The 24188-nt window shown below is 41.7% G+C and overlaps 1 protein-coding gene across 1 annotated transcript in view; it reads right to left on the reverse strand.

Moving 5' to 3' along the window:
* Positions 1-335: 335 nt before the first annotated feature.
* Positions 336-24188, reverse strand: part of sos2 (son of sevenless homolog 2 (Drosophila)) — a 34447-nt gene continuing 10594 nt past the window's right edge. Inside the window, exons 2-23 of the mRNA XM_044047403.1 lie at positions 21638-21763; positions 21356-21487; positions 20265-20429; positions 19969-20175; positions 17406-17549; positions 16362-16472; positions 11234-11332; positions 10907-11034; positions 9212-9867; positions 9022-9103; positions 8749-8871; positions 7279-7391; positions 6123-6345; positions 5629-5748; positions 5377-5539; positions 4545-4662; positions 3925-4097; positions 3709-3825; positions 3292-3556; positions 3158-3199; positions 2958-3061; positions 336-2354 (exon numbers count right to left, since the gene is read on the reverse strand). Of these exons, the coding sequence (XP_043903338.1) occupies positions 1851-2354; positions 2958-3061; positions 3158-3199; positions 3292-3556; positions 3709-3825; positions 3925-4097; positions 4545-4662; positions 5377-5539; positions 5629-5748; positions 6123-6345; positions 7279-7391; positions 8749-8871; positions 9022-9103; positions 9212-9867; positions 10907-11034; positions 11234-11332; positions 16362-16472; positions 17406-17549; positions 19969-20175; positions 20265-20429; positions 21356-21487; positions 21638-21763 (3915 nt within the window). The 3' untranslated portion in view covers positions 336-1850. The remainder of the gene's footprint in view (positions 2355-2957; positions 3062-3157; positions 3200-3291; positions 3557-3708; positions 3826-3924; positions 4098-4544; positions 4663-5376; positions 5540-5628; positions 5749-6122; positions 6346-7278; positions 7392-8748; positions 8872-9021; positions 9104-9211; positions 9868-10906; positions 11035-11233; positions 11333-16361; positions 16473-17405; positions 17550-19968; positions 20176-20264; positions 20430-21355; positions 21488-21637; positions 21764-24188) is intronic.

The following is a 24188-nucleotide window of genomic DNA, read 5'->3' on the forward strand; positions in this document are numbered from 1 at the left end:
TTTTTTGGAAAGTTTTTATTTTTTATGATTTTATTTCTTTCATCTACTGGGGTTTTCTTTTGCAGGTATTTGGTGCAGCCACTGGGGGGAGCCGTCTCAGCTTTGGTGGGAGGTTGCGTGCTTCCAGTGCTGAGATTGAATACCAATGAAGAAGAGTTGGTCTTTGTTGATTTTTTTTGGGAGAAGAGCACAGTGTCGGACCGCAGAGACCGATTTAAGACATCAGCTTTTCCAAGAGTTGGAGGAAGAAGAAGAAGAAGAAGAAAACGCTATTTTCTCTCTTCGTCCTGCATCGGTGTCGTTTGATATCGTGGCAGATGATGGGGAAATCCCCGCCAAAAACCTGCTGACTGTGCCCAAGCTTGGATGTGCAAATGGAGTGTTCTTGGCTCTCGTTTAGGTTTTTATCTGAGAGGACTAAAGCCTGGGGTCAGAGGTCACCGCTGTCGGGTTTTAAAAAGGCAACGTGTTGTGGCTGCAGAGAGGCCGAAAAAAAGAAAAAAAAAGAAATCAGACAGTTTGACTTGTGTCTTTACAGTCACAGTGTACAGTTGAGATACAAGGTGGGGGATTCAGTGTCGCCTCCTGTTGGTGTTTTCGGTCACAAATGTCACATTTGTTTAAAAGAAAAGAAGAAGAAAATCCCTTATCCCCCTGCATAAAATAAGACTTTGGCAACTGTTTTGTTTTCAGTTCGTAGGAAACACAAGTCAATGGAAATGTCTGCTGCTCGCGGCCACCGCCGCGGGAAAAGAGCTACTACGTTGATCGTTGAGGAGGAGAGAGGTCGTAAAACTCAACGTGATGTCAATGCTCAAAGAAACAAAGCATGACACTTAAGGCTACAAAGTCCGACGCCGCCCTCTCCCCCGCAAAAAAAAATAAAAAACAAACAAAAAATCCGCCGCACCCCGGTGGTGGAGGAGCAGGATGTGGGTGCGAGTTAAGAGTGCGAGCGGCGAGAACTTTCCACGGGGACAAAGGCTACATCCACATGACGCTGCTATCGTTTAAAAATGTTTAAAAACACTGCTGGTTCGGTTCCTGCTTGAAAACTCAGCCGCTGAAGTCTGGACGAGCAAAAACGGAGACGTTTGGGGACAATGACGCAGTTTCTCGCAGTCGACTTCCTGACATGCTACTCTGCTACTCGACAACTGGCTGAAAACAATGCGGAAGTATACTGAACAGCCACCAGGGGGCGTCTCCGCTGGCTGCAAGAAGAGCTCCATTCAGCAAACATTTCTCTGGTCTCATTCGCCAATTTCAGGACTTCTTCAACAGCGTCGGATGTCAATTTTATAAATTATGTTCCCATTTAGAGGAAAAGAGATGATAAAGTTGGAGCCTGGACGCAGGAGACGCTTGTGAATGTGTAGTTCGTAAAACCTCGACATGGCACCAGACGAATCTTCAAAATGGGATTTCAGAATCGTGAGGGCGTCGTGACAAACACATATTTTCTTCTCTCCATTGTCGTTCCTCGTTGGTGACATTCACTGTAGCTGAATGGACGCAGATGCTCTTCATGCCGTCTTTCAAATGAAAACACGGCCGCTGTGGACGTAGCCAAAGGTTCTCGCTCGGTCAAATAAAAGACAAACACCCGACTCCTTGTTGTTTATCAGCTGGCACACCGGTGTGGGTTTCTCATTGGCACAGAGGGTTTCTGATGAAGGCGGAGCTACTGATCCCCTGAGAGGCACGGCGGGGGGGTGCGACGGGTCGACGCGGAGGGCGGAGGGGTGCGCGTGAAGTTAACAGTATGCGTTATTCGTCCTGATCAGTAGCTGCGAGTTTCACTGTGTCGTAGTTTGAAGTTGTACATGTCAGTGTCGCCTCACTGACACTCACTGGCTGCTGTCAGTGTTCTCCACCAATGAGAGGCCTTGCATCGGCGGCTGCAGCAGCTCCCTTTTGTAAGTCTTTGGTGGGAGTTTGGGGAGTTGCGGGCTGGAGTTGTGGCGAGGCGGCACAGGCGGAGCGGTGATGGGGATAGGCAGAGGGCAGAGGCTGTTCTGGCTGGCGCTGAGCGGACAGCTCCGTCTGGGAATGCGAGGCGACGGCGTGCTGGGCGGCGTGTTCGGCGAGCTCGGGGAGCTGCCGAAGTCCCAGTGGTATCGTCCCACGGGGGATGGTTGCAGCGGCGGGTAGTTGATGAAGATCTCTGGCGGCCGCTGGGGCACTGGAGGAGGCGTGTCGGGCATAGGGTCGCGGGGTGGAGGAGGGGGCGGGCTCGGCAGGGGCCCGTCCATGGGGGGACCGTTGTAGACCGGCGGACGAGGCTGGTTTCTGGGAAGAGGAGGCGGCAGTCGAGGAGGAATAGCTGGAGGGCTGTCGGACCTGGAGCTCAGCTGGAACACAGAGGGACAGTGGAGTTTATGCTGTGATGTAGACAGAAGCCACACGAGGCAGCACAGAGGCCTCGCCAGTGATTTAACATCCGCTTTAGATTAGAGGCTGAACAATGTAAATCGCAATATGGCCTACTGGAGGATTAAATATTGTCCTGAACCTTTACACATCATATTTGTTTCTGCCCAAAATAATAAGCAATCATTTCAAATATGTTATTTAATTGTAAATGAGGATAATATGTAAAAATGACCATCTGCTCTCATATCACAATTTCAAGCCCTACATTAGATGTATATTTAAATTAAGTTTAAGCCTGTAACAAACAAGGTATGGTACATAGAAAGACTGAATTTAAACTTATACTATACAATAGAAATGACCAATTTTGATCCCCACATATGTGTGAAGGCATACTACTTTGAAAGTAACATGGTACTACTGCAATATTATTGTCTTATTACCACATTTTTATTAAGTTATTAATGACTGGATACTACATTGTAAATAAGGCACTATTACCTCTTTATCAAACTACATTTTGCAGAAAAAGGGATTGTGTTGTTGTAATGTCTAAAAAGAAAATGAAATGCTGCTCTTACTTTGGCTTCGGACATCGCATCTTTCCGCCGCGGTGGTAGAGGAGGCGGCTTGAGTAGCTCCTCTCCGAGCTGGTTGAGGCTGCCAAGAGAAATGGACTGGAATTCTGTGGAAAAGAATAAAAAAGTTACGATGATCAGTGTGATTCCTAGCAGTTAGACAATCAGAGGAAAAACCTCAAAGACAAGAACTCCACACTCACTTGAAGGTGGTGGAGGAACAGGAGCAAATATGGAGTTACTACCTGTAAAACACAAAAAAGGGGAAGATTTGGTTTGACAAAAAGCCTCTTGTACTGTTCACAGTATTTTTATTCCTGAAATGAGCTGAACTCACCGCCGTAGGAGCTGCTGAGGTCGTGCTCCATGAAGACTGAGCTGAGGTCAGAGGAGGCTGACTGCGGAGGCGTCGGCGTGTTCGGGGACGTGGGCACCGAGGCCGAGGCCGGCGTCTCCGGCTCGGTCTCGGCGATGCTCCGGAAGGTGATCTTGTGAGGGGGCTCCCTCTCCAGGGGGACGGGGTGGCCCTTCAGGGTGCCAGAGGTAGACGTTCGCACAGGCCGGATCCCCGGGGATTTCAGATTGTACACGGTCTTCCTGGGCTGTGGGAGGAAAAGACACAGACAATTATTTCAGTCTCAACTCACTGCTTTACAATATAAGAATATTCAGTAGCTTCACCCTTTTTGTAAATGTCATTATCTGCTGTTTAAATGTCTATTTAAACAGGAAGTATAACTAAAACAAATCTTACAAATCGGGGAGGCTGCCTGCAGTTCCGTGGCTCAATATCCATGGACATTTTGAACAGATAGTCAGCAAACTCCTTCTCGCTCCTGTTGCCCATCGGGTTCAGGTTCTCAAAGAACCTCTGCAGTGGGGAAAAAAGACAAGTCGTGAAAGTTCCGTGAGTGTAAATCTTAAAAAAAACAAAAAGAAGATTAAAGACGACGACGCGAGCGATTCTCACCCTGATGTCGTGCTCCACCTTCAGACAGTACGGCTGGTTCTGATACTGCTGGATCTCTCCCGTGATTTCAGCTACTTTCCGTCTCTTGCTGAAGTTGATCAGCTCCTTGCCGTGGCGTTTGAGGAAGTCTGGGTTGCCTTCCTCCGTTTTCAGGATGTTGGTTAGATAGATACCTGAGGAGCGAGAAAAATCGAAAGGTCGGCGTAAGGAAATTTACACAAAGCATCAGCAGGTTGTGCGTCGGAAAGAGCGACAATAACAACCCTCTGTGAAACATCAGCCACTCAATCCACAGGGTACAAAGGAAATGATTTTTTTTTTTTACTGTTTTACACAAAACTGCTAATTCATTGATTTATTTTAGACCATTTATTTTTATGATGCCCATCAGAACCATCAACAATCCTCAACAAATAAGATATAAAGTGTGTCAGAAATGAGTCAAGGACCCAAGCTTTTAGTAAGTATTTTTGCAATAATCTACTGCTTCCAAATATTATTTTGAATTTGATTACAACCTGAAGAAATGTGTCGTCGTTTGTTTGTTTAGTTGTAATCTTCATAAAAAGGAAAGCCGTGTGTGTGTGTGCATTGTGACAGAAGTGCTGCAGATGACTTACCAAAGAAAGGCACACAGGGTGGGTTTATTGACTTGAGTTTAGCTAAGTATTTCTTAAAATGGTCCTGGCTCAGCTCCACAGCTTCTTCCAGAATTTTCTTTTTCCTCTCTGGTATTGCCTGTGGGCAGACGAGGGAGAAAAAGTCCCATTAATTAGGTTCAGCCTTTTAACTCGGTGCTTGACAGAAGTAAAACGCATGTTAAAGTGACAAAAAACAGAGCATTCAACTGCCGTTGCACACGGACAGATTCTTGGCCCTCAGGGGTTTGAGTGTGTTACACAACAGCTGACCAGAAGAAAAAGAGAGTCATATTTAGAATCAGGGCCGACTCTGCATTTGCATGTTTGTACAGTATTTTTAGGTCAACACGATGTGATTCTCATTGAATTTGTCGATCACCTGACATTTAAACCTAGTGTCATCAAATAATACAAAATTGAATTTGTCTTTATCAAACACAAAAATACCCATTTTTATTTACAACTAAATACTTAAATAAATGCTGTGTGTTGACTCTCTTAGGACATGATTGATTTAATTAACATACAGGACGCCAGACAAAACCTTTTCCTGTGAGTTAAAACCTCTAGTGCTCCCATCAGGTCAAATATAAATTTATTTCTTGGCTTATTAGCAAAGATCTAAAAATGGCTGACTTGTTTCTCCATGTGTTGTGCATTTAAATTTAATTTTATTTTCTGGTATGTTAATGAGCAGCTGCAGCTTCACGAGACACTCTGACTCTTCGGCTTCGGAGGAATTTCCACTTCATCTTCTGAGATGTTTTTGCCTGAATAGTTGCCGTGAGCGACCGGTTAAAGGTTGACTCGCCTCAAAGGTGTGGTCGAGTCTGTAGACGGGGACAGAGTTGATGGCACTGACGACCTCCAGCACTCCGTTGAAGTTGTTGAGCTCCTGGAAAACCTGCAGGATCTCGATGACTCGCGACAACACCGCCACCCTCTCCTCCAGGTTCATCGTCTCGACGATGCACCTGAGGACGACACACATACAGAGTTGCAGACGCGTTTTCCTCCAACCAGGACTTTCAAAATCGACGTTTGCTCCCCTGGTCAGACTCACTTCTCGAACCACAGCGTGAGGTTGGTGGTGTGACGGATCATACGGAGCAAATTCGGCGAGTTCTTCTCTTTGTCCTCTTTGGTCCAGACGCTGCCGACCAGCTCCGACGGCCGAACAGCTCTGTGGAGGAAGCAGGATTTATTTACTTATTTATTTATATCAACTCCGACCAGCTCTTATTCGTCTGCTTGACCCTGTTCATCCGTAGTGAGAGTCAACCACAGGGGGATCCCACGACATATGAACCTGAAGACTCAGATCCAATCACAGAAACCACATTTAAAGGTGGTTTGAGAACTCATGTGTCCACATCCATGAGCCGCATGAACACAATACGTTTTCAAGATGGATTAGAGATCGTCTCTTCCAGTGATTGTCTCTATTTTAAACACTAAACATAATAAACTTGTATATTTATTTATTTCAGTGTCTTAGCGTCTTCAACTAAGCAACGCATTTCACTTTTTATACATCAGACGCTTTGCTCAACTCACCGGTAGAGCTCAGACTCGAGCAGAGTCAGCTGGCGAGCGATCTCGATGGGGTGAAGGGTCATGAGGTCAAACGAGTCCACCTGGCCCGCTCTGCAGATGTGCCACTCGATGGGCGGAGGCGGACTCTCAAAGGTGATGTTGTGACTGACGCCGTTCGACTGCGTCTGCAGCTTCCTCTTGATGATCTTATTGATGGACTCCACCCACTTTCTCATCGACTTGCCTGAATACAACACACAAAAGTTTCATGAACTTGATGTTGCAAGATTTCGGTTATTGTCGTGATTCATATCCGAAGGATCACTCATAAGAAAGATTGCAATGGTGTTAATTCTGATATGAGCTTCAACCGAAACTGAACAAACTCTCATCGGACACTATTCCCAGACACTTTTTTGTCATTTCCTCACACACAACATCTGCTTCACAGAGAAACATTTCAAATATTAAGGACTGAACAACTGGAGAAATGATCTGAAAGCAGTTTGTCTGAGAGACACAGCAATTTAACTGGTGATAAAGATTCACTATGTAATAGATTTAATAAAAAATTATTATGAACTGACATTAAACAACAATAGTTAAATTAAACTGCTGCCTTTGCAATTTAAAAAGTGAATTGCATTGTTTGAATTTGCAATTTCGCTTATAAATATGTTGGGTGGGTAAAATATGACACAAGAAAGATGTGGAAATGAAATCTTAATATTCTATACAATTCTATAATATATATCTAATATTATAATTATGCTGCAATGGGATGGTTCTGATAGACAATGTCGCTGAACTTGGTCGTAGCTTGTGACTTAATAAAGACTTAGGGTAACACTTTATATTAAGGAACATGTATTCACCATTAACTAGGTGCTTAATAACATGCATATAAGTAGCATACTAGCCCTTTACTAGTAAATATCAAGCACGTATTAATTTAAAAATCTTAATTCATGTCGTAATAGAGGTAGAATAAGGTTATGTAGAATAACGTGTTAATACGTGCTTAATAATTACTAATAAAGGGCTAGTATGCTACTTATACGTTAGTAAGCACCTAGTTAATGGTGAATATGTGTTCCTTAATATAAAGTGTTACCAAAGTTGATATAAAGACACATATCTTTTAAAAAAAAATATGAAAAAAACAAACATGACTGACCTCTCAGTTGAATTTTGCTGGTGATGTATTCCTCTAGTCGACTTCTCAACTCCGGGTCGTTCTCAAAGTCGTAGAAATGATGTTCGACCCACTGGCGGAAAACGTTGAGAACCCTGCGACGCAAACGCACGTTTCAGTATTAACCAATCATATAGACTTTATCGTCCTACACACTTAAATCACACAGTATTTAACACGTGTCAGAATGAACATTTGTGTGGCAACAAAACAGGACAGCATGTCCTCTCAAATGGGGACGATGTGTAGTGAAGAGGGGACACGGGGACACAAGGGGACAGCAGACTCGCTGACTTTAATAAAGTGAAGGACATTGAGCAAACAGAGTTGAATAGGTTTTGGCAGCTGGCCAGTGTATTTTCCTTACTCTCGTCATTTTGACATTTTTAAAGAGTGGAAACTTAAAAATAGAAGCAGCAGGGGCATTTTGTGCTTTAAAGGGCAGAAGTCCTCTTTTAAGAGGTATTTTCACCTACTTTGAGTGGCCTGGTTATAAATAGTGGGACTTCATCTCAATGTTTACCTAACAACAGACCACCCAATCTGCTCAAAACAAACGAACAAAAAGTTCCCTCAGGTTTTGTCCCAATCAATGAACATGTTCTGTATTATTATTAGTGGTTCTTTTATTGTATGTTTGATGTAGACACTGAAAAAAAATGCTGTTTATTCTGAGGATGCACTGTATAATATATATAGATGTGACCACAGCACTTGACGATGAAAAACTAGCTCCAGACTTTATTGCAGCTGCCCTTCACTGGAGTCTTGATACTGAGAGGCTTTCAGTTTTTAATGGTACTTAGGAGACGGTTCCTGACTCTCTTGCTCCTTATAAGGATAAGGAGTCTAATTCAAAAGTAATTCTGTGGCTCGGTGAGAACATTCAGGCCTTAACAGGAAGAGTGAAAAAGAGCCAAATAACAACACAAGACAAAGGAGATGCGGAGTGAGTCTCCGTGGCGTTTTTAAAGCCCTTGTTTGGAAATAAAAGAAAGCATTTAAAGATTTTAGAACCAGCTTTTACTGTTCATCCGCAAATTTAATCATTTAACACTGACATTTAGATTGAACACTTAGGATTAAGGGACCTCTGAGTACTAATTTAATTCATGCAATGTCTCAAAATCGTTTCCCTGTTGCCGTTTTTGGTCGTTGCATTTGATGCCTTATTTGCTTTTTCAATCAAAGAACCGGAAATAGATCAAAGGATTCCTCATCTGTTGTTCCTAACTGACCCAAGTTGTTCTCAAAATTCAAAGCAGTATTAACATCTCCTGGACAAACATCTTTGATCAGAATCGGAATACTTTTATTATCCAGAAGGAAATTGTTTGAGGAAAGAGATCAGCTCTGATCTATTTTCTCACGGATTGTGCAAAGTCCCTTGAAGTTTTTTTGTTTTTTTTAAATTGTTATTATTATTCATAATTTGTTGGCCAGCTGTTGTACCTGAGTTGCACCGGCTGCACATATTCCTTCCGGAACCTCTGGAGCTCGGCTACCATCGGATGATCGCCGTTCCATAGAGCCTGTCTGTCCTCTTCAGTCGGTTCCGGCTCAGGGATCTCAATCCTGAGGGAAAAAATAATAATGATTGGATGAGATATTTTAAGACTTTAGCAATCACTGATACTTGTCTGACACATGTCCTTATGTCTCAGACTGCTTTGCATTAAACAACTCCGGCAGTAGGTGAGTCGTGGCGTTGTAGAGACAGCATACCTGTCTATCAGCAGGGTAAGAAGCTCCTGCGGTTTGCAGAATGATCGGTACGTGGTAAGAAACGTGCGGACAAAGTTAGGATCTACGAACAGATGGAAAAGATTAGATAACACAAACAAAATAAACCGTGGATTTCGATTTCACGTTGAACTGATGCATGTAAAACACATTTCTATGCGTAGCAGCTTACCAGCATACATATGGTACGTGAGCCTCTCTATGAGCTTGACCACTGTGCCGGCCTTAATGATGGGAATGCCTGTTTTGCTCTGCACTTTGTCCTCAAACACTATGTTCTCCTCAGAGTCCTGCACAGCAAAGCGGTAAACCTCCGGGGAGGGCAGTCTTAGAGGATGTGCCTGTTCCTCTTGCTGCAGCTCTGTGTCCAACATGCGATCCAAAGTGGAGCGGTACTGCAGAGTCACCAGCGCCGCCATCCACGCTGCCTTCTCCTCTGCTGTCCGTGCACAGAAAACGGCACAGTTTTCATCTTTGCCAATCAGTTCAAACGCGTGCCGAAGCTCTGCCGAGTCCTCGCGATCCACGATGCGGATCTTCCTCAAAACAAACTTCTCCTTCAGGCGGTACTCGGCGCCGCTGCCCGACCCCGGGAGCCGAGAGCTCTGGTTCGCCTTGCAGCTGATCATCAGGCCGTCGAACAGGAAGTTGTGTCTCTCGTGCTTGGCGCCCGCTCGCAACAGCGGCCCCTCTAGGATGAACTCGCTGCAGCATTGACCGATGTCTTTCCCCTCCCAGCCGTCGATGCTTTTCTGGATCTCGTTCATGCGTTTGATGGCCAGTTGTTTGCTACGAACCTGCCTGCTGTACAGGCGGTACATGGGCTCACTGTGAGGCAGGAACAAATGCATTAATAAAACATTAAAAGACTGAAATAACACTAAAGCCCCTTTTCCACCTATGGTTCCAGCTCAACTCGACTCATCTCGCCTCGGTTATGTTTCCGTTACAATATACAGTAGTACCCAGTGGTGGGTTGTCAGGGCTAGCATATCAAAAAAGTATTTTTATTATTATTATTGTTTTTTTTTTTTCCAATAATCAAATTAATGTGTGTCTGAACGTGTCTGAATTCAATTACTTTTTCAGGATGTTATGATTATATTTCCAGAAAGAATATGGTTATTTTTTGTGAAGCTGAGCTGGATTTTCCTGGATGTCATTAAACGCATCATAGCTCCGTGGACCTGCTCTAGTAGTATTGCTGGCCTTTTGTTGAAGGCAATACATGCATAGTGACAGAACGCCCCAGGCCCAGCGACGTGTCTGGCGCTAGCCCCCGCTGTTGTCATCGACGACGTTTGAACCTTTGGCGGGTTTTGAAGTAAACTATGATCACTGCATTAACACCACCGATCCATCATGTTTCTGATCTCCTTCGTGTGCACTTTTCACGGCGATTGTTTGGAGAAAAAAAGGAAATTGTTTCAAGGGGAAGACCTACACCGAAGAGGTACATCATTTCCGGTAGTTTGAGTGTTAATGATAAATTTAGATTATTTTTCAGAAGTGGTGAGGACAAAACTGTTGATCATAAATAGTGCCGGGGACGCGTAGCTGACGCCTATGCTTACGTGGAAGCTTGTTTTGTGTCATATAGTGGCTTGTGAAATTGCTGCTGCTGAGTGACGTAACGGAAGATGTTGTGGTAATGATGCAGTAGCCTATAGATGAGCAGTGGTGTGCGTGTGCGCTATGGTTGTTGCAGATCAACTGTCTCGTGAATATAGTGCCTAATAGTGTGTTTTGTATGTGGTTGTGTTTGTGCACACCATAAAGCTGTATATGCACATTTACCCCATTAGATGAATGGCGATAGACTAAATGCATGTATTTATCTTTGTAAATATTAGCAGTGCACACGTACCCAGGTTTACGGCGAGGCTGGTGCTTGCCATAGATGCGATCCACGCTACACTGAAGGTTGAGCAGTGCCGTGATCGCCTGCTTCAGACATTCTCTGTCATCTTGGTCTTCGCTGCGCTCCTGAAGTTGCTGTACAAATCAGAACACAAACGCGTCAACTAAACCACAGAATACACAACAAAGATCAAAGAAATGTGGACTGCAGGTATAACACAGGTGTAACTAAATAAATAAGTAAAATATGTTACATAACCAGGAGTGTTAACGAAAAATTCAAAAAATAAACACCAAAACACACATATGTCTGTAAATGATAAATGGAATGTACCTGCAGTAGCTCAAAGTAGTGCATACAGTGGTAAACTGGGACCATCATCAGCTGGGGGAGGACGTACTGGACTGCTTCTTTGAAGCCCTCTGCAACTGACTGGAGACATAACAACACATCAGATCTGTTAGTGCTGCATCAGCGGGAAAAAGACAGGAAACATCTTAACCAAGCGGCATGTCATTTTTAATTATTTTAATTTTGCTGACGTAAACGTGTTCAAAGTGTAAGAAATCATATAATCAGGATACTCATATTGTATATTACGTACATTGACAACCCTCAAAGAAACACCTATTTTTATGTGTTAAATAAACTGACTTAATTGGCTTATGGTTCACTTTTTTTTAATATGCATTCATGTTTTTAGAGCCAAATATGAGCACAACAAAACACAAATGACTCAGATTACAGCATTAACACAAAATACAACAATTCAAACTTCAAATTTCACCACGTGTAAGAAAGAAGAACACAACGACATATGTGAGATTAAAACCTGGGCTGAATTAGAAGAGTGTACAACAGAGTAACCAGTGATGTAAGGAGGGAGCAGCTGATGGGGCGTCATAGTATCCATTTAAATCTCCTGTTCCCCTGATAGACGATTCAGAATCAATATGCTAGTACTCAGACTCCACAGCAGCGGCCACACTGTCTGCATGGGGAGGAGAAGAGAGCTGGAGAGTGTGCGTGTGTGTTTGGGTATTTGTAACCTTTTAAGGACCTGACCATAAACACTGAGCATGTCAGGACCGGTAGTCCACAAGGAAACCAAAACCTGGTCCTAAAGAGGCAGAATATCATTTACGAGGTTGACTGGTTAGGGCTGGGCATTGACTGGTTATGGTTTAAGATAAAACTTTGTTTAGTCTGTGAAATTGAATGGAAGCCAATGCCGTGCCAATGCCGTGTCCTTAAACAGAGCTCTGTGAACGTGTGTGTGTGTGTGTGTGTGTGTGTGTGTGTGTGTGTGTGTGTGTGTGTGCGCGCACGCATGGAAAAGAAAAAGCATCAGCTGCCTGACGCACACTGATGGACAGCCGTGGTTGTGGAACAATGACCCGAGTTTAGATCATGTTATTGATATGTCAGCATCCTGCAGATCAACCGACTGTAGAGGTGCATTAGTGCTGTACATTTAGATGTATGATAATCACAATTATGTATTTTATTATACATTTACGTGAGCTGTGGCCAAGATGCTGCGGCACGGTGGTGCAGTGGCAACCTCTAATGGAAGCAAAGGTTAGAGTTTGCACTTTCTCCATTTTGGGGGAGCAGATCTGATATAATGGTCAATACTGGTCAAAATCACAGGATTGGATATCAGAGGGGAACAAAGGAGAATTCTGATTAGATCTGTAAACCCCAAATATTGTGATAGTTGTGTTAGTGAGGGCCACAAGTCTGTCAAACTATAGTAGTTATATCAGCAGTAAGGACTCATTTTAAGAATGAAAAAGCAAAACAGACAAGTATAGATTTGCTTGCAACAATATTGACTAATTAGTTGTATTAAATACCTTTCAATTTTGACTGTAATGAAGAAGGTTGCAGAAGAGTAACCTTTTTATTTTTAGTACAGTATTTCCACGGTTGTGCAGCTGGACTGTTTTCCTAAAATAAAGTTGATCTAACTATAACTCCTAAGAGGTAAAAGAAAAGAAAAAACTAAATAAATGCGGTAACCAATGAAAAATTAAAGATCAGAGTAAAAATAAACTTAACATTGCATAGCAGAAATATGACTTTCCAATGAAATTAGAAGCGGACTAAAAAAATTGATCACCTCATCAGATTAGAATCAGTTTTGGCTGATGTCGACTGCTACACAAATAGAAACCTGAAGTAGAATCCTGTCGAACAGGCTCCAGTTTGAGACAAGTTAATGAGTTAATTAATATGATGATGACAAACATTGATTTCGTTCTCACAGTGTGCCACCTTTTTCTACTTTTTAACTTTTAAATGGAGCACTCAACTGGAAAATGTGCATCTCTCAGAAATCTTTAGATTTTGGACAAATGAAATTTGAAGATGTCATTTTGATTTTTTCACAGAAATAGCTTATAAAGTTGCTGTTAGTTGTCTCTGGTTACTGTGTAGAGTATATGATAAACTGGAAATGCAGTTGTTATAATCATTATAGAACATGTAAACACAATTACGCAAGAATAAGGTACAGAATGAGCATAAAAACAACATTTTCCCATTGGCTGCTTGAACCCGTGTCGCAGCCTTTTGCATTCTTAATTCACAGCTTATTTTCAACATGAAATGCGTCTTGGCTCACCAGAACACCCCACCCCCCCCACACACACCTCCCTCCTCGTCCCAAGGAGAAAAATGGCCTGCAGTGTGGCTGCCTGTTCTATTTTTAAAAGGCGATGTAATTTACCCACAATACCAGACGCTGCAGAGTGCAGGGGCTGAGTGCTCGAGAGACACATCTATCTGACAGAGAGGGAGGGAGGGAGGGAGAAAGTCAAGAAGGATGGAGAGGGAAAGATGAAGAACATGCAGTGAGACAAAAGCTGAAGGTGGAGCAGAGGCTACTGCTCGGGGTTCTATTCCCAAGCACTGTGATATGCATGCATTAATACACACAGGTGCCATTGATCAAAGTGTGTCCATAGGTAATGGTTCATGTTGTTCAAAGAAGGTGAAGAAATGAGGGGACAAACATCCCGGCGGCCAGAGATGAAACACAAAATGAGAGATTCCAAAATAAGATTAGCCCACGGTGCAGAAACTGGGCAGGAGCTGTGTGATGAAAGGTGGAGGAAGGTGTTTGTGGGGTGGGGGTGGGCAGGCGGTTTAAGAGGGGAGGCAGAACCATTACACCATCTGCCCCTGGGACTGCTGATGATGATGATCCGAACACACACACACACACACACACAAACACAGTTCTGCAACGGCTGAGGTAAATGAAATTTGTCAAGCAACACAATGAGCCTTTTTTTTTTTTGCCAGATCTAATTAGAACATTGATTTACACAATAATTACTAACATATATTAACTTAAAAAAATACATTTATTAACTTCATAGTCAAATGATTGGTTAAGTTGTTGCATTAACAATTAAATCTGCACTTTGTAACTTTTTGTTATCCATGTTATTATCCTGCCTCTGCGTCCTTCATTTGAAAACAACCTGTCAAGCAATACTATCAGACCTGACTGAGTGAGCGTTTGTTTGTATACAGCAGCAGCGCAGGGGCGGGTGGGGACGAGAAGCATTCGTCACATCAAACTGTTGAAGGACCAGTGTTTTCAGTCATATTTCAAGCTTTCTTTACTAGTGCAATGTTGCTTTTCCGTCTGTCTTGACATAAAACAAATCGCTTTCTGTGTGCAGTGCGGAAATGTTACCAGTCAACACAAGCTCTAAAACAGAAACAAAAATCTTATGGCGCTGATAAGACTTAATCAACATTGTGTGAACTCATTTGACAATGGACAATTTGTTATGATTAAAAGTTACATATTACAGTTTTAATTCTCTGCCTTTTTTGGTGTGCTTTTTCTTTTTTGTTCTTAACACCTTTGAGACTTCATGTCCATAAATATGTTCAGACATGGACAATGTCCGGATCCAGTTGTCCAGACAATCTCCAGAGAATGCCTGGACTTTAGTGCATGTCTGACAGCAGCACCATCAATTTTTAAATAGGAAATTAAAGTCAGTCGCCACATTTAGGCTCATTTTAGAGTGAGGCGTCCTAAAGAGAGGGACACACCAGGCTGACTTCAGAGGATGCACTGCTACAAATCAAACTGCTCTGGCCAAAAAAAGGTCCCTGAAAGACACTCCGGCACATATGTGCTGCACATGCATGAAATTCAAGCACTCTCCAGATAAGCAGGGTGGTGACAGTCTGTATTTGTCATGTGAAAATAGAATCTAGAAAACCTATCATTAAATGTTGCTTAAACAGTGTTTGCTGTTTTGCTGTAGATTTATTATGACGCAACTATGACAGTAAAAGATATGCAAGCTGCTTTTTTTGTTTTGTTACTTCAGTTTTTCTTTCTATGCTGTGATTAGCTCAATCAGATTGATTTTTCCTCCACAGATGGTCGACTGCCTCCGCCATCAATTCAACATGCTAAATCAGCTTAAAAGCTACCTATGTTTATCAATAACCAAACATGGCCGACCACTGGCTTGGTGTGTCTCTGCCTTAACACTTTCTTCTGTCAATAAAGCTTCGTTTTATCTTGCATTACTTTATATCACAAATAAACCCTTATTGTCGTATATTTGTAGGAAAAAAGTTGTGTTTTTTTTAACGAATACGCTGATGTTATCAATACAGGTCACAAATAAAGCTGTATTTTTAACTTCTGTGCCCTTTCTTCCACACTCTTACAATGAGTGCATGAAAATAAACACCGGGCGTGCGCAACTGGAGTACAGTTTCTGTGGTGTTGATTTAACTGGGGTTAGACTGGTGGTTTGAGGGTAAACAGTGAGGCCTCAACCTCAGGTACAGCAGGAAGATAAGAGTATATAGAGTAGGTCTATGAATGCAAAATGTTTACAGTCTTCTACAAAAAAAAAAAAGGGACTTTGATGTCAGAATTCTTTTTAAAAAAAGGAGTGCGTGTCTGGAGCTCTGATGCTGGTGCATGTGAATAGTCGGACTCGTTGGTGTTTGGCCTGAGAAAACACCAGAAAATATTTCATCTTCAAAGGCTGCCAAACTGCACCCCACCGAGCATAATTCAATGCTATTCTTGTGAGGAATGTCCAAATAAAACAATGCGGCAGCAGTGAATAAACTGTACACAGGACGCTGAAATATGTCATGACATGCCCTCAAACGATATCAGGAGGAATTTCACCAGGCACCCAGGTTCACTTCAAAAGGAAAAACTCAAACAAATATTCAAACACTTCTTGCTCAGGTATTTTTCCTGTGAAGTGACAGGCGGGAGATGCACGCAGTGAAATTTGAATTTGTCAACAAACTTATTCTAATTTACTCATCCATAACTCACCGTTTTTTCTGGAATAGGGTTAGGGTTAAAAGTATTGTACCTTGATGATGCTCCCATGTTTTATTAGCCCTTCAAGAGAAAACGCATCAAACATCCATGTGCTATCGAATATCTTACCTGGAAGTAGAGGCCAACGGTTGATCGTGCCATCAGGTTGTTGAAATGTTCATGGAAATCCTTGCTGAGAATATCCTGAGACAGGGTCTCGTAGGGGTCAAACGCTTGCTCCTATACACACACACACAGAGTGTCAACACTGTCATTTATGAGACTTCACATCTATAAGATGATTGTGATGCTCAGATTCATGTAGTTTGACACATGATTCATTTTCAGAGCAAGAACTTTTTCCGGCACTCAGTAAGCAGCAGGTGATGACAAATATAAACCAGAACAAATGTACTGTATATCATTGAAAAACAAGTAATATAGTAATACTTTTAATTTTACATTTCTGGGTTGGCACATTTGGAAGTGGGAGTGACTTCACAGGCCAGTACTATTGTTGGTCGGAATCTTTACGGGCAGTGAAATGTTTTTTTTACCCTTTTTTCCCTCTGTGTTTTTGGTGGGACTCAATTTTTTTGTAGATTTAAGAAATAATTGGACAGGAACAAATTGAATTTAAGTAACTAGATTCATAAACATAAAATGTTTTCGGATAACTAATTTTGAAAAACTGTGCATAGTATTATATTTATTCCAATTATTTTTCTTACAAATGTTAAGCAAGAGGGATGGCCCTTGTTATTTAATATAGGTTAAAAGTGTCAATTCTAATGGTACAAAAATCCAAAATTCAGCTACATTTTACTTAGACTCGACAACTTTGCTTTTAATGCTTTTGTTTGGATGGAAAAGTCTGAAGAAATATAATTCCAGAGGTTATCATGCAAACAAGACAATGTAGTTTGCTGATCATCTCTCAAATTTAAAATTTAATTTAAATTTAAAGTGAGGAGGTGTTTAAGACTGTAAGTGACCAAGATTTTGTGTAATCATGTACATCCCTCGAAACATTTCTCAGATAAAAAAAAATGATTTCCCTGAAATTTTATAAACTTGATGATTTAAGCAATGCATTACCAAATAAAGAGGAAGTCTGATCTGGCATCAGCAGTGTGGGAACTGTGTTAAAATGAATGCAGACATGCTCCTTACCTCTGCTAGATCTTCAAAGCAGCTGCCCACCAGTGGATGAGGACTGCCATCGGCCGTCATCTCCACAGCGTCCTCGATCAGGCCCAGCAGCTTCACCGTTAGCTCGTGGATGTCCAGGATGTTACTGAATATCACCTCCACGTCCTGCAACAAGAACACGTGAGACACGAGTGAAGCCACAGGGCTGATGGGAAAGTCTGCTGTAGAGGGACGGACTAGTGACCCTGTTTGACACCTCCAGGAAAATGTGCTCAACCTGTTTCGTGACTAGACTGAGACGGAGTTGATGCTCATAGGAAACTCAAAATAACGCATTGTAGCAAAGAAATAAACCAGGTATTATCTGAAATTAAAGGTAATACCTGTATTTTAAGCCTGTAATACAATTAATATCCCAATATATCTCGTATATCGGAATATGGCCTAAAAATATTGAGATATTATCAATAAGCCATATAGCTCAGCCCTACACACCTAGCGTGTAACACTTGACTGATGTGGAAAAGACGGTCGCGTCCATATAACTGATTTGGCTTAATTGTGCTGCGATTAAGCCAAATGCTGCGATTGTGACAAAATGCTAATTTTTTTTCTTCATTATTTTGATGGACTGCTCAAGTGTTGCAGTTTATTTATCACTTAAGAAGCCTTACCATAGAACACCAAGAATAAGCAGGTTACTTGAGTGCATGAAAACAAGCTGAATGTGTTTAACCATGAGCGTGTGGCAGGGTGTTGCACAAAGTGCTCCCACTCTCAGTCAACCTCCCTTGGATAAATAAACACTAAAACAAAAGTGGTGAGAACAAACTCTAAATAACAACAACAGCAGCAGCAGCAGAAGCAGCAACAGCTTCAGATTGCCTGAAGAAATCATTAGTCAACCCTAAAATAGTCAGGAGTGATGAGTAACTGTGAGAGTCTGTCCTGTCATTATTCCACAGTTACACTGTCCTGACATTGCGACGTAATTTCAGATTACAGTATGCAGACTTTCAACAGACATAATTGAGGTTATTTTGGCGAGGGCTGCAGATGTTGTTCCTGTCTCAACATAATTGCATGTTCTGCATTCCTAGGGGCCTGACAAAGGTTTAAGCTCCTCACCCAAATGATACCACAAATTACCCAACCCAAAATATGCATAGCCACATCAACCCATTAAACTCAACTTTCCATTCACTTCGTCTCAACCCACAGACCCAATGTTAAACTCCGTACTTATACGTTTGCCTTCCTTTTTTTGGAGCAGATTGAGAGGAGTTAATTGCCAGATTAGACACGCAGGGTTATCAGTAATTTGTTGAGACCAAAATGTGTATCAGAGGGGTCAGTAAGTGCCTCAAGGAAATGGTACAGAATTGCTGGAGCCTGTTTTGCAGGTATAGATAAATTGGCTTCTTCATTTGCATACTGGATGATTGTTCCTCTGGCCACATTGTCCATCACAAAAGACGACTTACGACTGTCAAATCAAAAAGATTATCTCGGAGGAATTTTGGTTTAGTCCCCAACACCGATTACCAGTGAGCCAATTATAGACTTTCAAGCTGTAATCTTCAAACTGTCTTATGCTGGATTTGGCTGAAATTACTTTGTAATTAGGTTTACAGTTTGAATCCTGACGCTTTGTTTACAAGTCGGCATTAGAGTGAGCAGTGTGTTCAGCAAGGGAACTAAACTATGTGTAAACTATGTGTGCACTATTGTGTAAGGCAGCGATTCCCAAACTGGGGTACTTGTACTCCCAGGGGTACGCAAAGTGATGTAGGGTACGCAAAGACAAAAATATGAAATGTCAATGTGAATTCTCTTTACCAAAAATACTCCCATCCAAAAAATACAACAGTAAATTTCAGAATGAAACAGCAAAATACTAAATAAAACTTATCAAAGAAAGCAAATAAAGACCAGCAAATTACCACAACTATACAAAACAACAGCAAATAAGGAAGCACAATAACAAATGAAAACAAAACACTTATTTGCTAGTGTTTTGACATTTACTGTTTGCGTTTTGTGATTGATTGCTGTTTTTTCATGTCATTGTGATTTGCACTTCTGAGCCACTGCACAACAGAGCAGCCCTTACTTTACACTTGTTTAATATGCAACAGTGGCAGTCTCTTATTAAGCATACGAGGCTCCGTCGTGTTGTAAACGATTCTAAACTTCTGCGAGAATCTAGAAAACATTCTTTCTCAGCAGTCTTTGTTGCTTTCAGATCAGCTGCTTTGTAATTTCTATTTAGCTTACAGCTGTAACACAGTTGCGTATTAAATATTAAAAGGCATTTAATGAAAAACAGGGAAGAACAATGCACAGGGATTTTCTGGCACCACATCACAATAAATAAAAACCTGAACATACTGCAGATATTTCTGTTTATCACACATTTACTTCTGCTTGTGGTTTTAGATGCTACTCTTTTCAGCACAGGAGAAAAAAATGTGTTCACAAAAGATGCCAACTATTAGACTTCAATCCGATTTACATGATTTATATATGTATAATCTTGCCCTAATCAAGGAGTAAACAATACTGATGTTTAAATTTTTTCTACCTGAGGCGTGAAGATTTTGAGGTCGGAGAGGAAATGGTTCCGAAACACTTTGATGATGAGGTCGAGCTCTCGTAGGTACTGCCGCTCCTCTGCGATTTCAAGCCTCACCAGGTCATCGTACGTCAGCTCCCCGGACGAGGACGGCTCCTCTGTGCACTGAGACATCAGACCGATGTCCTCCTCCTGGTCAAACATGTCCATCAACACCTAGAAGAACACAGTGAGAAAACAGTAAACCAACCACAGACAATCAGATCTAAAGCGACTGGTGATGTTGGACAGCTTCAGATTCTCACCTTGTCCGCGCACATGGACACCTTAATGTCCTGTTGGTTGATTTCATAGTGCCGAATGTTGCCGACATAGTTTCCTGCCAGCTTCAGTATGTCTGCTGATATGTACTCAAGCACTGCCACGATGTAGAGGGAAACATGGTAGTCCACTTTGTAGCCCAAAACCTCCTGTTGGATAAAATGAACCAATATGATTAAAACAGGATCAGTATTGCGTGTTACACAAGGGTCATGCGTTCGCACAGGCAAGCACAGGTTCCCGTTCAGGCTCTAGCTCCACTCAAAACCTTGATGTTCTAATTAAACCAGCCCACGTTCACACCTCTTAATCTGAACCAAAGTTAGACTGCCCTGTGTCATCAATGGCAGGCGTGGCTTAATGTACAATGTGAGTGGAAGGAAACATGAGATTGGTAACATGGCAGATTGCTTTGAGATTCTACAAGCTGGGTTTCAGGAGACGCCCAAATCGCCACCAGGACATTTTTTCTTTTCCGGAGATCAATGCATGTTCTTGGTTTCCTCCAGCGTGGTATGTTGTCCTTACTTCTTCCTTTTGGCTACAGCTTATTACATTGTCCGCAGAGGTAGACGGATGAATTGTCTGGGTTATCAGCACTGGGCGAATTATTACTTATGAATTGGCCAATTATAACAAATGACACAATGTCTGAAATTGGTATTGGCCATAGAAAAACCCATAAAGGTCGACCTCTAATTGACACAGCCACCAATGAGTTCCTAATTTTGGGTCTCGAACCACTTTGATTTTGGTTCCAGAACCGGACCACGTTGGTTTGAAAGCAATAATAGTAGTTCAATCTCCTCCAGTGTCTGAACCAACATGACAGACCAGATCAGTTCAGGCCAATTCCATCATGATCTGTCAAAACTGTGTGCTAAATAAGATTTAAATATTTCCCAGCAACTCGCCAAACAGTCCGGCATTCACGGCAGAGCTGATAAAGTTTCAAAAACAATGTGAATATGACCGCTATGCATTATTTGTAAAGTGAAAAACTGGGATTTCTCCAAGGATGCTTATCAAAATCTGTTTACAAGATGTTACAATCTTTGACCCAGAAAGGATTTACCTTAAGCAGTGGGTGTATTTTATCCACAGGAAGAAGTAGGGGATTCCTTCTCTTGCGTTTCTCGATTGCTGACTGTGCGTCGGCAATCGCCCACTTATCTATTGGGTGAGGAAAGGTTTTCTGGACACGTTCCTGGTAAAGAAGGAGAGGGAGATTTATTTTTCCTCTTTAAATTAGAGGAGAAAATGTTCAAGCTGCAGGCAGGTTAGATGAAAGCCAAGCTTTTACACATTTATTTACATTTGCGTAATCTGCGGCGCAAAGATACTAAAGAGGCCTCACCTCTACGTCCTGTACAGAGCGAGGCTGGGCCACACACAACATGTTGAGCAGCTGCAGGATCAGCTCCTCGATGTGCTGCAGGGCGTCCTCCTTCGCCGTGAGGTTTGGGTGGACCTGCTTCTGCACCTGAACGTTACGCACAAACAGAAAAAGGTTAGAGGAGATCATCTACGACAAATAGGGCGTTTAGATTTAAGTTTCTTATCAGATTTCAAGTTCACCTTTTAAAGTTCTGCCTCGTTAGTGATAATGGTCTAGTGAAACTGTGTGATAAGGTGAAAGTGATTGTAACACCTGGTATGATGCACCTCAGTTAGGCTTAAGTCACGTTTAATGACATCAGGACAACAAGTACAGACACATTATCTCAAGCTCTTAATGTTTTCATCAAAGCTCATCAATTCCCAAAGTATAACCACAGCATGTTGAGATTGAGGATATCACAGTGTGTTTAGTTGATTTGTAGTGAGCTAAAACTTGACATTTAGTCATTTCTTTTATAGTATTATCACATTGAAAAACAGTTATTGTAGATTATTTCAATATCATATATTTGCACTGGTTTAATAGTAGCTCCAACATCAGAGAATCAAGGGGTCAGGCATGAGTCAATCAATCAATATAAAATTATTTTTTTTCAACAAAAGTTAAATGGACAAAGTATATTATTTAATGTTTCATGCATTTACTATTTGGTTTATACATTCTTTTTATTTAAAATATACAAGTGCACTGCAGCACAGACAAAATGCAGATTATAAAAAATAAATGCAATCAATTTTGTATAACATTTGTTATTATAAAACTGTTCTATTTGAGCAGCTGGAGGAAAAGGAAGAAAATCCGCAAAAAACATATTAGCCATTAGCTGAACTAAATTTCTAAAAATCAGGATCAGCCATAAAAATAACATATTGGTGGACTTCTAAAATATACTTTTCATTGCATTTTTGAGAGTATTTATTTCTTTTGTCTCCCTATAACGTGTTAAAATGGTGTAATGTGTTAGCCCAGGGGCAATTGGTGGTCACATTAATCATACAAAAATGCTCTTAGGCAATAGATTGTTTGTTGTAACTGGCAGAGCTAAATCTCCGGAAGGAAAATGTGGCTGTGGTTTAATTCAATAATTTTCTTTTCCTTCCCGCTCCTGATCATCACAGGTGAGTGTGGGGTGGATGGGGGCCAATCATGTGCCACAAATCAGGTTAGAGTGCAAGTCTCAGTAAATAACTATTCTCTGCCCACATAATGCATTTAAAACACAATTAAAACACAACACTGTAGTTAATAAACACACTTAAACTGTGCTTAACTGCAACTAAAATGAAAGCAGACAACCAAAATAAACTAATTTACATGTTGGAACATTTGGATCTGGTTTTGTGAAAGTATAATTTGGTAATGCAATCATTTTTGGCAGATGACTCAGGAGTCTCTTGGATATAGATAGTGCAACCTTGAATTCCCCAACAAGAAAAACTGTCCCTGCTACCACTGAAAAAAGGATAAAATAATTTTCAAGCAAATTTCAAGCCCGAATTACTACAATAATTGTCTAGACAGTAGACATATTCAAAGTGTGTCCTCATGGCAAATCTTGACACAATAGCATAAATCAAATCAGCTGATAATTCCACTCTTTCCATCAAGGAAACTGCATTTAAAGGTTTTCCCTGGCTGTTTCATGGAGTCATCCAGGTGTCTCCTGAGGGAGAAACCACTCTGGCAGGGGGTGTGGTTTCAGGAGCACACAGCAGAGAAGGTGTGGCTTAATCGGGTTTGCAGGGAGAAAAAGAAGAACACCTCGCAACCAGCCTCCAGCTTACTAAACGTTGTCGTCATTTGGGCCGTGCCCTTTTGCAGGAATGCTGTCAGTTGAGATACTATTATAGCAGCCAAAGCAGACTTAGAGGGGGAGGGAAAAAAGAGGAGAGGTGGATAGAAAAGTGAGCCTCCATACACAAAAGCATGACCCGCTCACGTGCTAGTGATGGAATTACCCTGGCCTAAAGTAAAGTGGGGCATTATGATGACAAAACATTGCCCCCAGATTAAGGAATGTGAGAGGAGCGCTAAAAGGTCAACGCAGACCGGGCTTCATGCATTCTTGTGCTCTGACTTAACAAAGATGCAGCGACAGGCAGGATGTCCCCTCTGTCTCAAGTTTGAATTTTTTGTTGAGATAAAATAAATGGAGGCAAACAGAGGAAACAGAAGAGTTTGGCAGTTATAAATGGTCTCTTCCCCAAATCTGTTTTGGATTCACACAGTGATTCATTAACAACATTGAGATGCTTTTTAAAACAAGAGCTGGAAAATCCGCCGCCACAACTTAGGCCTCATTTATGCTTCTCTACGTCATTTCTGTTTTTGATGCTCTGTTTTGACACTCACAAGACCTAAGAGTTATAAATAAGCCACAAGTTTAACTCTAGTTGGCGAGGGGGGGGCGGGGGGGAATCAAAGCAGAAGTAGGTTATGAGATATATCCTCGCAACCACAAATAGGCACTTGACCAAATTCCACAGGACACCAGGAGCTGTGAGTC

This window comes from Solea senegalensis, linkage group LG16 (assembly GCF_019176455.1).
Source record: "Solea senegalensis isolate Sse05_10M linkage group LG16, IFAPA_SoseM_1, whole genome shotgun sequence".
NCBI lineage: Eukaryota > Metazoa > Chordata > Actinopteri > Pleuronectiformes > Soleidae > Solea > Solea senegalensis.